Here is a 13,395-nt window from a genome sequence, read left to right on the forward strand (position 1 = left end):
ACTGAACTGGTATTATCAAAATGCATATAAGTTAGAGCATTACAGAAACTGCTGGAAAAAATGGATTCTCAGACACTGCAAAGAGAGGAGCAGGGGACAAAAGGGTTCAATTATCTTTGAAATGTAGACCTGGTCTAGAAATCTTGTGGATACTTATTCTCTAGCTTTCTTAGAATTTCCATTTCTAGATTTGTACAGAATTAAGAGGTACAAATGATCACTTTTCCATAGTATATTCAAGTGAGCAATACAAATCACCAAGTAATCAATAAAATGTTCAGAATGAATTTTATGGTACTCCCTGTGAAATTTAAGGCAATGAAATATAATGCCAAAAGAATGCAATGAAAATGAAAATTAACTTGAATTATAAACACAATGTTTGGATTGAAATACATGAAACAAATGATTTTAAAATAAGGTTGTGTGTTTAAAAATAGACTTCTAAATGATAGTTCTTTTAGTCTTTGTTTTTAATCCTTAAAGTTTGACATATTTTTTCTTAGTTGGCTATCTAATGTGAAATATTTCATATCAAATGGTTCATTACAGTTGTATTTTATCAACATAACTCAGAGATTTGAGGTAGATGAAGGATATTGGGTGGTATAATAAGAAACCAATATGGGCCAATGAAACCCTGCCTTTGACAGTGATAAGGATGACTCATTAAACATTTGTATCCACTATGGATGCCAGTGACAGGCACCCTTAAAGATTGAAAATAAAAAAATTATTTTCCACTGCAAAGGACCATTTTTCAAAATATCATGAAATTCATTTCATGAGTATTTTAAGCTTTATTCCTTAAAATCCTATTTTTAGGATTTACTGTTTCTATGACACATTTGAAAGTATTAGTAATTAAGACCTTTAAAAATTCATACTCATCCGCTCTAACTTTGGAATAATGGCGTGAGTAAAATATCAGACATAAGGGATCTTAAGAATCTTATTGTCACAACTTCTGAACTACCTTTGATATGTCAAAAATCAAGAGTTAGTGTAAAGCCAGTTCACTCCCAGTATGAGGACTTTGGGCTTGCTGCTTCCTCTGCCTGGAGAGCCAGAAATAACCTAATGTGGCCTAATCTTTCTCTTCAGTTGAGTCTCTGGGCAAATGGTGACCCATCAGAGGCCATCCCTGGTCATCCCTTTTAAAGTAACACCAGCCAGGCATGATGGCACATGCCTGTGATCCCAGTGACTCAGGAGGCTGAGGCAGGAGGATTGCATGTTCAAAGCCAGCCTCAGCAACTTAGTGAGGCTATAGGCAATCTAGTGAGACCCTGTCTCTAAATAAAAAATTAAAAGGACTGGGGATGTGGTTCAGTGATTAAGCACCCTTGAGTTCAATCCCTGGCTCCAAAAAATAAAGTGATATCCTCATCTGTCTCAATCCCTTTTCCATTTAATTTCACCAGAGCATTTACCATCTGATAGGTTACATACTTACATGTGTACAGCTTATCCCCATAGTAGAATAAATCTCCAGGAGGCAAGTTATTTTTAATACTCCCTTGTGTCCCTGCACCCTAACTAATGGCCAGCATATATTAGTCATATATTAGTCTTAGATTAATATTATCATTTAATGAAGTGAGCCAACAAATAGACATAAGAGTGAAATAGATGAAGAGAGTTGAGGCAAGAGATTCTAACTCCTGATTTTTATACCAGCAATATCTTCCAACTACCCAAGAGAATATCATAAAAGACAACCAAAATACATCAGGTCTTCAAACATTGTCTCTGCTCCACCATTATCTCAGATGAACAACCTGGGCTTTGGAATCAGACAGACCCAAGTTTGAACGTATGCTCAACTTCTTACAAATCTCTGCAAATGTGGATAAATTACTTAACTTCTCTGTGCCTCAGTTTCCTTATCTATATATACAATAGGGGCAATAACTGTATCTACCTCAGGTGTCTGTGTTAAGTCAGCTAATCCAGCAAAGTTCTTAGAATGATGACCAGCTCTCACTCAACACTCAAACTAAAAACTAAGACCAATAACAATATTTTGATACCCTGGTGGTTCGTGCATTTCCTATCTTCCTTTTGTCCATATTTTTCCCACCTTCCTGCTTTATTAACTTCCTTGAAAATCTACCTCTAAAATGCCCAGTCTTACTTTGTGTAACCTCAGGACTTACTATGCAGATGTAATTATATCAATGTAAGTAGGAATTTCTACCAGCTGAATCAACTGCACAAGTACCAAACCATCCCATTCTTCCTCATGTCTGCATTGGTGCTCAATGCCCTATAGAATTGAGAGCAACCGTGGGGAATCTATGTGTGAATGAGAAGGAGAGAGTGAGTGAATGTTGTCCAAAGGGAATTGACGATCAACATATAAATGCCTATCTCTTTCTTTTTGGTATGTGGCAGATAATCCAAAGCAAAGCAGCCGAGTACCTCTGTATATTAAAGTTCTAGATGTCAATGACAATGCCCCAGAATTTGCTGAGTTCTATGAAACCTTTGTCTGTGAAAAAGCAAAGGCAGATCAGGTGAGTTTCATAAGAAAGTACATTAAAGTTGAAAGTCAGATTAATTTAAGTCTTCTAATAATTCATATGCTACACAGAACTGAGGGCTAGTTTTGAATTATCAATGAAGTGAGTGCTAAGAAGATTAATACCATAAATAAGAACTAGGGTGAATGTTTAAATTGCATAAGAGAACAAACAGTTTTTAAGAACTGGAAGTTCATCACTCTCGAAAACTGATATTGAGTCCAAATCAGTCTAAGTTTTCATTAAAATAGATTAGTCACAGTGTTATTGGAAAAATCTTTATTGGTGAACAGATAGTTTAATTATCATATCTTTTTGAAAGTAACAACTAGAATATCTTTTACAATTGCCTATAATTCATAGCTTTACTTATTTACATTGCCCATCTGTACAAGTAATACAAATTCATGAATGTTTTACCATTTTACCCATTTGTTGCCACCTGAAATAGGTCTTTGCTGCCAGTGATATAAAAATTATGGTACAGTTGGTCAAAATAGAAATGCGCTATTAAAGTATATGGGAAAGTGGGAAGCTGAAGTTGTGTTTTATATACCAATTTTCTTTTTAGTTTTTGCAAGTTAGTAGCTTATGTATGAGCCAAGATTGGGCTGTCCAACCGTGCTGCCATTTAGTCAGGTTGCAAGCTTGTTTCAGTCATTGTGATATTTTATAACTTTGTATCACTCTCCATCAGCGTTTCTCAACCAGGGTGAGGATATTTGCCTAGGGATATTTGGCAATGTTTGGAGATGATTGTCACAATTAAGAAGGTACTTCTGGCATCTAGAGCGTAGAGACCAGGGTTGCTGCTAAACACCCTACAATACACAGAACAGCACCCCACAAGGAGAAATTAATCCCATGCTCTGTGACTTTCTAACCCATTGGTTCTTTGAATAGAATGGATTTGTTGGAAGTTTTAAAAAGCTACGATTTTTTAATTAGAATTAAAAATCATAAAATCAAGCAATTTGCTGCAAAACTATAAGAAACACTTGTGAATCATCAGAACTTTATAGCTGCTGTACGGTTTTCGTTTCAGTTGATTCAGACTCTACGCGCTGTTGACAAGGATGACCCTTACAGTGGACACCAATTCTCCTTCTCTTTGGCCCCTGAAGCAGCCAGTGGCTCAAACTTTACCATCCAAGATAACAAAGGTAAGTAAGTTCATTACTTTCTGTATCAATTTCCGTCACCATTGGTCCAATCCACAACGTAGTGTCCAGGTACACTTAACACTTTGCTTTCTGGTTCCAGACAACACAGCAGGAATCTTAACTCGGAAAAATGGCTATAATAGACACGAGATGAGCACCTATCTCCTGCCTGTGGTCATTTCAGACAACGACTACCCAGTCCAAAGCAGCACTGGGACAGTGACTGTCCGGGTCTGTGCATGTGACCACCATGGGAACATGCAGTCCTGCCACGCGGAAGCCCTCATCCACCCCACGGGACTGAGCACGGGGGCTCTGGTGGCCATCCTTCTGTGCATCGTGATCCTACTAGGTAAACTGCTTCTCCCTGCATCCTATCTCCCCTTGGTGAGGGGCACACACTGTTACTGTGACACTCTAGATTTTTCCGCCTCCCCCATTAAGGCATACAGCCTGATCTAGGTGAGTAGAGTTATACGCTGAGAATCTGTGTTGTTCAAACATGAACTCATTTTTGCTTGAAATGGCTTTGGAGAATGAACTTGCCCATATCTTTGCTTGCCCGGGGAATCAGTCCACCAAAAGAGCATCTTGTCTGTCAGACTGGAAATGAATCTCAGGGGGATTCAAGGGCAATATAAATATGGTCTTTTCATTTCATTTGTTGTTGAATGTTTAACTTGGCAAATAGTGTTAAATTTTAAAGAGTGAAAGTCACCCAGCATGGAGTATGTGGTGAAGGCCACATCTACAAAGGTAAAGTTTATGATCAATGAAAAAGTGGAAAGAATGGTGTCATGACTTTTTCTCTCTCACACAGGAAAAATTAAAGGATGAAATTGTCTTTAACCTGGCAAACTTATTTTGATCTACCCACTTAAATGACTATTTTCTTAGCCTTGCTCTCTGGTTATCACATGCAAAATGTCTAATATTTTCAGATTCTCAATAATAAAAACTTCTGTGATTAAGGGAACAAACCAGGGACTCCAAAGAAATGAATGTGATAAAAATAAAAAGCAAGGTTTAACAATCGTTCAAATGAAATTTTCACCCCCAACCAAGTAAGGCAAAAAATTGAGCTTAAATTGCTCAACAAGTCCATGACTGTGAACTAAGAAATGAAATGTTAGTTACTTCAACCCTTTGAAAAACAAAAGCAAGATTTTTAAAGCTTGCCTATGCGATGAAAAAAATAAATAAAAGTCAGAAGTTGAGTCACCTAGATGACACAGGGGGAAAAACCCTTTCTGAAAAATGAAGACAGAATCATTCCAAGAACAGTAAAAGAGGACTTATGTGTCTCTAAGAAAAGAACGCTAAGGGATCCCTGCCCGAGAGCTTCATTCCAAATCCATGCTGCTAATTATAATAGGAGAATTTAAACTCCCCTGCAGAACCGTGTTTCCCTTTGTCAACTAAGATTTGGGCAAAGTATTTTAATATAGGATAAATAGAAACTGACAGTAAGGAAAGAAAATCAGTGTTTCTAACGGTGTGGGTTTATAAAATTGTTTGGAAGAGAAGGACGTGAATGTTCTTTTTGACTTGCAGGGGTATTTTCAGAAGCCTGTCAAGGCTATACTCATGTACGCAGACTCTTTATGGTCCATGGAAGGAGACCCAGCTCTCGTCTGCTAAACCAAATTCTTCCTTTCCTTCATCATTAATCCATTTTCTCTTCTTCATTGTCTTCCTTCTAACTAGCTTATGTTTCTATTCCCTTTTCATTTCCTTCCTCCAGTGAATTCACTTCACTGTCTCTTCATTATTCCTAATTGACCTCAGTGCCTCCCATATCTTGTCTCATCTCTTGGGAATACTATACCTAATTTTTAAAAAGGAGAGAAATGGAATTTAACCTTAACTCACTCCTGACAACAATGCTGGGCATTGTGTCATTCCCTTTCTTTTACAGATAAGAAAACAGGCTCAGAAAGGTCAAACCATTTACATTAACCTAGATCTCTGGATCTCCTAGTTTTATGATGTGATTTGAGCACGACCTTACCCAAGTGCCCTCACCATAGGCTAGATGCTGGGCACGGAGCTATACAAATGTTTTTCTCACTCCTCAGAAGTACCTGGTACATATTTATCTGCACCTTAAACATCAAAGCTGAGGATCCAGCTTTGTGATGTGAAGGCATATGGTCAAGGCACACATTTAACAGATGGTGGAATCAAGTTCCAAACCCAGGTTTTCTCCCCTCAAGGCTGGGTGCTTCCATGCTGCACTCCATTCCTGCCGCCCTATGGAGTGCAGGGTGATTTCCAGGCTCAAAGAGGCCAAACTTCAGTTGGACAATTAAAGGCAATCCTGGGTATCTGGTCAGAAGAGGAAAACCACATTGATATATGAGGAAAACCAAAGTCAAGAAAGTAAATCGGGCCAGGGTGGTAGCCCACACCTATAATCCCAGTGGCTTGGGAGGCTAAGGCACGAGGATCATGAGTTCAAAGCCAGCCTCAGCAAAAGCAAGGCACCAAGCAATTCAGTGAGACCCTGTCTCTAAATAAAATACAAAATAGGGCTGGAGATTTGGCTCAGTGGTCAAGTGCCCCTGAGTTCAATACCCAGTACCCCACTCCCCCCCCAAAAAAAAATGAAAGAAACATAGATCAGGGCTGGAGGTGTTGCTTAGTGGTTAGGGCACTTGCCTAGCTCACCTGAGGCCTTGGGGCCAATCCCCAGCAAACCAAAGAGAGAAAAAAGTAGATCACATGACTTCTCGTGTTTACATAAGTTAGACAATGAAAACATCCAAAAAACAACTATATCTAATGTCTCTGTGACATTTTAGAGTTTGCAAAACTCATTCCTGATAACAATGCCGAGTACTATGTTATTCCTTCTCTTTTACATTTAAGAAAATAGACTTTAAAAGTCTATCTGGTGATCTCCTAGTTTTATGATGGGATTTGAGCACAAATTTGCCCAAGTGCCTGCACCCACACACAAATCTTACTGCTATTCTCTGGCCCCATAAGAGTAGGGAAAAGGGAGACTCAGTTCCTGGTAAGGGCATTTCATAGGTATTTTTACCCTTCATGTCTAGAAATCACGTTTTTCAGTTTATAAATTAGCTTTAGAAAGATCTCCCTTCTAGATGATTATACTTAAGAAATTCTGTTCAGATGTGCTTTGGGCTAATAAGAAAAAGATATGGACAGTTTTAGCTATACAAGAATTAAGCTGTGAATAAATGCCTTTGAATTGTTTGATGTGATTTCTCTCTTCTAGAGAGCTATACTTTCAGATGTGCATAAAACTAGAATAAAAGATCTACGTATGTTAGGCTGGAGAAGAATTAGGAAATGGTAATCACCTGCTATCTTGCCTTAAATAAGTGAAAGAACTCATGCATATCAGAGTGGAATTCTTTGCGGGATAGCTGACTTGGTTCTATTGTCTAATTCCAACGACTGTCCTACTTACAGCTCTATTTTGCAATCCATGTCTCTAGTCACACTGGAAACCAATGTAAAAGTAGATCATGGGCATCCCTCTGCCCAAAGCCCTGCAGGTCTCCCACACCTCTGCGCCCACGGAGGAAAAGATGAAAGGTGTTCGGAAGCCTCCCAGCCCCTTTGGAACCGGGCCAGTCCATACCCCTTTCCTCTCCTGGGTTCCTTCTGGTCCAGCCTGTGAGTCTCCTGGCTGTTCCTCAAACTTGGCAGGCCCACACCTACCTTGGGGCCTTTCCCAGAGCTCTGTCCTTTTTGCCACATAGATCCTTGTATGACTACTCGTGTCTTTGCTTAAATGGCATGACTACCACTCTAAAACATGGCACAGCCCCCAGAACCTGCAGAGAAGCCCCTACCCTCCTTGTACTGCTTATATTTTCCTTGATTGAATGACACTCATCACCTTCTCACAGTTTCCTTTTTTATCATACATATTGTTCCTTTACTGTCTCCATGTGCCATTTCACAGCTCTGCCCACTCTAGAGCTTTCACACTTAGAAAGCGGGCGGGACTATGCATCCTTTTTTCTTTCTTTCTTTCTTTCTTTCTTTCTTTCTTTCTTTCTTTCTTTCTTTCTTTCTTTCTTTCTTTCTTTTCAGTAGAACCTAGAAGTGTATCTGGCACAGAGTAAGCATGACATAAGTATTTATTGAAAGAACAAATGGATACCCAGGGTGGATATGACCAGTGAGGCATCCGATACTCCTGGCAGCAAGAGAGACTGCAGACAGTTGCACAACCACACACTTGACAATGGCAAAATTCCATTTCCTTTGTAAATAGAATCAAATATGCTTCAAGCATGACAGTTAAGAATGTGGGCCTTTGAGTCTGATGGCCCAGGATTTGAATGGCTCCTACATGTGACCTCTCTAAGCCTCTACTCCTGGGTATATAAAATGGGATTATAATGATGGTGCTACTTTGTAGGAATTCCGTGTGTAAAGCACAGTGTTTGACGTGGAGAAAGTTCTCAATAGGTAACCTATTATCATTATGACTATTAATGTCCAAAATTATAAAGTAGACACATGAGTGTGCAAGCATCCTTATTAAACAGGTGGATGTACACACCCACTAAAAAGTTATTATTGTAAAGATTCAGTCTTCTTGGCTTATAAAAATTTGGCCATGTATGGGTGAAATAGTAAAAAGTTATTACTCTACTTCCTGTAATAAACTCCTCTGGACAAACCTAGGTTAATAATGCATTTTCTGCTCTGAATGGCTGTTTTCTCTGTATGCTGTTGCTAATTTTTATTTCCCACCCATAGGTCCACTTGTAGGTAGATGTGCCTCTCTACAGGTAGCCAGCTTTGTTCCAACAGACCAGCTGTGAAGAAAGATCAGGAGTTATTTAAATGTAGTTCTTGCTTTACTTCTAATTTGTGTTAGAAGGAAAAAGCCAAAAGAACAAACATTCTGGGCAACAAACCGATGGACTGGGCACCTTTGAAAAATAAAAGAAGTGTCATGTAAATGTTTATTTCCTCTAGCTTGAACAGAAATAATATGGAATATGTATTATTATCTGCCCCATTCAAGTTGGTGGATCTTGAGGTCCAAAATGACTCTCGGAATCTGGGTCTCTCCAGGAATTATCTGTAATCATATTGCTTTGTATGTAGCAGAGGTATGCAAACATTCACATCTCTACTTTGGGTTTCAAACTAATTTTACACTTTTCTCAAGAAAAAAAGAAAGCATAGTGCAAAAGTTATTTTCGATGTGAAGTTATGCAAGCCCTTTGACACATCTCAAAGGTGCCAGCCTTGTCCTCAAAACCAGTTTCAGGGCATTTTAGGTGTTTGGCATAATTTGCACCCTTATTGTGGTACTTTCACCATGGCCGTGCTTTTTTTATTATTGTTATTTTATTTCTTCTTACCATGAAGCTAGTTTGCTGTTTCCAAGCAAAAAAGGAACTACTGACAAAGTATGATGGTGTTTTATCCTCTATTTTAATTATAACCTTCTTTCAAATATTTGGGGTTCTGATCTGATTATTGATGGAGGCATATGCATCTTTAAAGAAGTAAAGGTTGACTCTGCATTTTCAAGAAAACTTCTAAAATTTCGCATTCGGGGCATAGTGTTTCTTCCTGACATTAATTGGGCACCAAATTAACTTTCTCTTCCCTTTTCTGTTTTGTTTTCTTCTTCCAGTGACCGTGGTGCTGTTTGCAGCTCTGCGGAGGCAGCGAAAGAAAGAGCCTTTGATCATTTCCAAAGAGGACATCAGAGATAACATTGTCAGTTACAATGATGAAGGTGGTGGAGAGGAGGACACCCAGGCCTTTGATATCGGCACCCTGAGGAATCCCGAAGCCATAGAGGACAACAAATTGCGTAGGGACATAGTGCCTGAAGCTCTTTTTCTACCCCGACGGACTCCAACAGCTCGTGACAACACCGATGTCAGAGATTTCATTAACCAAAGGTTAAAGGAAAATGACACGGACCCCACTGCCCCCCCATACGACTCCTTGGCCACCTATGCCTACGAGGGCACCGGCTCTGTGGCCGATTCCCTGAGCTCTCTGGAGTCGGTGACCACAGATGGAGATCAAGACTATGATTACCTTAGTGACTGGGGCCCTCGGTTCAAAAAGCTGGCGGATATGTATGGAGGGGTGGACAGTGACAAAGACTCCTAATATGTTGCCTTTTTCATTTTCCAGTACGAAACTGAAATATGTGAAGTGGCTATTTCTTTCTATTTATCCACTATTCCGTGAAGGGTTCTCTGTTCTACCCATTCCAAAAGCCAATGGCTGCAGTCCGTGTGGATCCAATGTTAGAGACTTTTTTCTAGTACACTTTTATGAGCTTCCAAGGCAAATTTTTATTTTTTAGTGCATCCAGTTAACCGAGTCAGCCCAACAGGCACGTGCTGGAGGAGAGGACGGGGAGCGGTATTTTCACTTGTTCTCACAGGGCGAGTTTAGAAATTGCTGGCTATCGCTGGCCTGACGTTTACTAGACTCCATTGCCTCAGGTCAGCAGACTGCTCCCACTGTACATTTCACATGCTAACGGGAGAAGGGATTGTGCTTTCATGATAAAAATATAGTTTTAGTTTTTAAAAAGTAATAATAAAGAAGGAGCAACTGGGAAGTCATTCCTTCTCTATCAGCTCACAAGGAGATAATAAACTACATAAGAGTATTCCTGTTGCAAAGAATCTAAAATGACATTCAGCCCATCTTGTTTGTGTTTTGAGAACTTTTTCTGGCACCAGCTATTATTCAAAACATCCAATCCACGTTTTAAGATTCTTGTTTCTCTTAAGGAATAAAAGTAAATGAAATGATAACATTCAAAGATAACAATAACAGAAAAGTAATAAGACTTCATTAATTTGTTACATGTGAGACATGCAAGAGTTTGCCATTAAACCATAGAAAGACAAAGAGAAAATAGCGAATGATGTTAACAAAGGAAATGTTTAGCATATTTGAAAGTTTTGGTTACCAGATGTGTTGCAGATCACTTGAAATTGTTTCAACTCTCGATAGGCTAATGAAAAATAAGAACAATTACTTAAAAGTCTCTGAAAGAATTTTTCTGAGACAAATGTTAACTCATTGTCCATACTTGTTTTCAGTATTGTTCCACCATACCCTGAAAGCATCAGTGTGAAGTACAAGAATTCTTATCCTTCAGATACTTCCCACATAATTCACTTGGCTTAGTAAAGTTAGATTAAATGAACTCAAATCCTCCTCTTGGAGTTCCAGGGAGAGATTAGAGCCAGCCACATATGAACCTAACACTCTGCCCTTCACATCCAGAAGCATCTACATACTTAGCCAATGTGACAGGTAAAGATGTACATCCTTGAGATCATGATGAAAATGATACATTTCATGACTGAAGGATGCTTACAAACTTGGATTCCCTTCAACAGAGTGTTTAAGATTGGAATTAAAATGATAGCCGACTTTCAAAAGTATTGAGTTTTTTTCCATTGTTTTTAACTTTGCTTCCACGGCAATCTTTCCATCCTGGTCTCTGAACTAATGATAAAGTAATGGTCTCAAACCATGACAGAAAAGTAATGTAAAATCCATCCAATCTATTATTTCTCTAATTATGCAATTAGCATCATAGTCAGTTATTATCCAGAGGACCCAAGTGAACTGAACTAATCCTTCTGGCAGGTTCAAATCATTTATCTCATATGGCTGTTCTAATGACTTTTATCATTAGAATCTTACATCGTACAGTTATCAGAAATTTCCGAGGTACTGTAATGAAAACATCCTTGTTTGAAAACTTTTAAAATAGACTCTGTGTATATAACCCTAATATATACTTGAGAACGTGCTGACTTCACTTATTAATCTTAGGGATTTATTTTCAATTAATGTTAATTTTCTGCAGATAATCTAGATGTCTTTCCATTTGGAGATAATGGCACATCAGCACATATTTTCTATTTGGAAACATACTACTACTGTTCAGTTAAGTTTAAATATGTATATTACCCAGGAAGTAAATGTGGGCACCTGTAAAACAAGAGAAATGTGGAATTTGGGTGAAAAAACAAGTGAAAAGTTTTTTACAACCATATTATTCCTTGTGTTTCCCAAATGGTTTCCTAATTTCTAATGGACTGCCCTGGATCCTAATAAGCATTTCATGCTTGGGCTATTCCAAGCTTTTTATAATTTACTTTTTTTAGTTCTTCATACACACAGAGCCACACACATGTACACACATACACACACACACACTCACACACATATACACACACAGAGGAATGCATACAAAAAGTTACAGGAGGGCTTCACTGTAATGAATTAGTAGGTATTATAGTCACAGGTAAGTGTTGAAAAAGATATTTTAGTAAAATTAATTATTAAGAACTAGTTATAGCAGTAGAACAGCACCTTAATCACACAATTTACTATAAAACTAAAGAATGCTCTATCCTTGTGATTCACATCATGTAACAAATTGAACCAAGAAAGATAGTTCTGTAGAAAGGAAAGGTATCATCAAAAGTTGTCCTTCTGAACTTGTGGAGTTAATTGGAATTTCTGAGGGTTGACATTAGCAATTGCCAATGTTTTAGAGCAAAGTTGAATTTCTCCTTCTAAGTGAATTCAAGTAGCTCTACAGTGGGACATTTGAAATGTAATTGGCAGGGTATGGTGTCATGCTAATAGACCAAATATTGAAATAAGTGTTTAATATTACCACAAAAGCTCATGGTGTAGTAAATCTATAGAAAATTGGATGCTCTGAGCCTGGAGTTGAATATTTAGTACCACTGTCCTATAAGGATCAAGTCGAAGTGGCATTTTCCTATGAGTCTCTCCTTGACAACCTCCAAACAGTAAGAGTCACAGTTCCATCAATCTCCTGCCTGGTCTTATTTTCTTCCCACCAAAATATCAGCTCAAACACTGCTCCATGTACACATTTTGTTAAGTGCCAGATCCTGGGTCAACATGAAAGGTTACTGAAGAGAAAAAAAAAATCATTTTCATCTCATTTTTCACATTATCTATGTCCTCATTTTAGATACTGGTGATAAGATGGAAGAAGAGGAAAGAAGTAAAATTTCAGTAGTTAATCACTAAAAAACTTAGTCATTCAACAGAAACAGGTTGGTTTTGTGTAGAGTATTGTTTCAAGGACATTGAAGCCTCTCTTGACTTTTTCCCCCTGTATGCAAGAGGAAGAGTTTCTTTAAACCACTAAGATGCTCCCTATAATAATTTAAAGTTTTTAAAACATTAAGCCATGGCACATAAGTTTGAAGCCCCTTTACTTCATACCCACTTCCTGCTGAAAACATTCACCCCCATATAAGTAAATAAATCAAAAGCGTAGCAACAATGGTTTCATAAAACCATATGAGAGCGGATCTGAGCACAGTAAATATATATTTCTTTCAGAACTTTCCTATTTTATAGTTTGGGTGCATAAGGGAGGCACAGCTACAAAATTACTCCATTTTCAGATGGAACAAAGCTGGTGATTCAATTTTAACATAGTATAAAAATATCTGGCTTAGTTTTCATTTTCAGCTCCTAAAAAGTTGCGCAAGAAGTTCTTAAAAATTGAATCTGTTTCTTCAAAGCATCCAAATTTTGTGGATCCAAAATAACTTTGTGATGTTTCCATTACTTTACTTCTAAGTATATAAATTTTAGATGTCCTGAATTGCGGAACAATATCTCACATCAAATGCTTTGCCCTGGAATGGGTATTTCCTTGGAGA

At 38.2% G+C, this 13,395-nt stretch overlaps 1 protein-coding gene across 4 annotated transcripts in view; it reads left to right on the forward strand.

The window, feature by feature from the left end:
* Window positions 1-12,667, forward strand: part of Cdh6 (cadherin 6) — a 127,494-nt gene extending 114,827 nt beyond the window's left edge. For all 4 annotated transcript variants that reach the window (XM_047556380.1, XM_047556382.1, XM_047556381.1 and 1 more), the window contains 4 exons: window positions 2,398-2,519; window positions 3,571-3,688; window positions 3,789-4,040; window positions 9,327-12,667. In XM_047556380.1, the coding sequence (XP_047412336.1) occupies window positions 2,398-2,519; window positions 3,571-3,688; window positions 3,789-4,040; window positions 9,327-9,817 (983 nt within the window). In that variant the 3' untranslated portion in view covers window positions 9,818-12,667. The remainder of the gene's footprint in view (window positions 1-2,397; window positions 2,520-3,570; window positions 3,689-3,788; window positions 4,041-9,326) is intronic.
* The last annotated feature ends 728 nt before the right edge of the window (window positions 12,668-13,395 follow it).

This window comes from Sciurus carolinensis, chromosome 6 (genome assembly GCF_902686445.1).
Source record: "Sciurus carolinensis chromosome 6, mSciCar1.2, whole genome shotgun sequence".
Classification (NCBI taxonomy): Eukaryota; Metazoa; Chordata; class Mammalia; order Rodentia; family Sciuridae; genus Sciurus; species Sciurus carolinensis.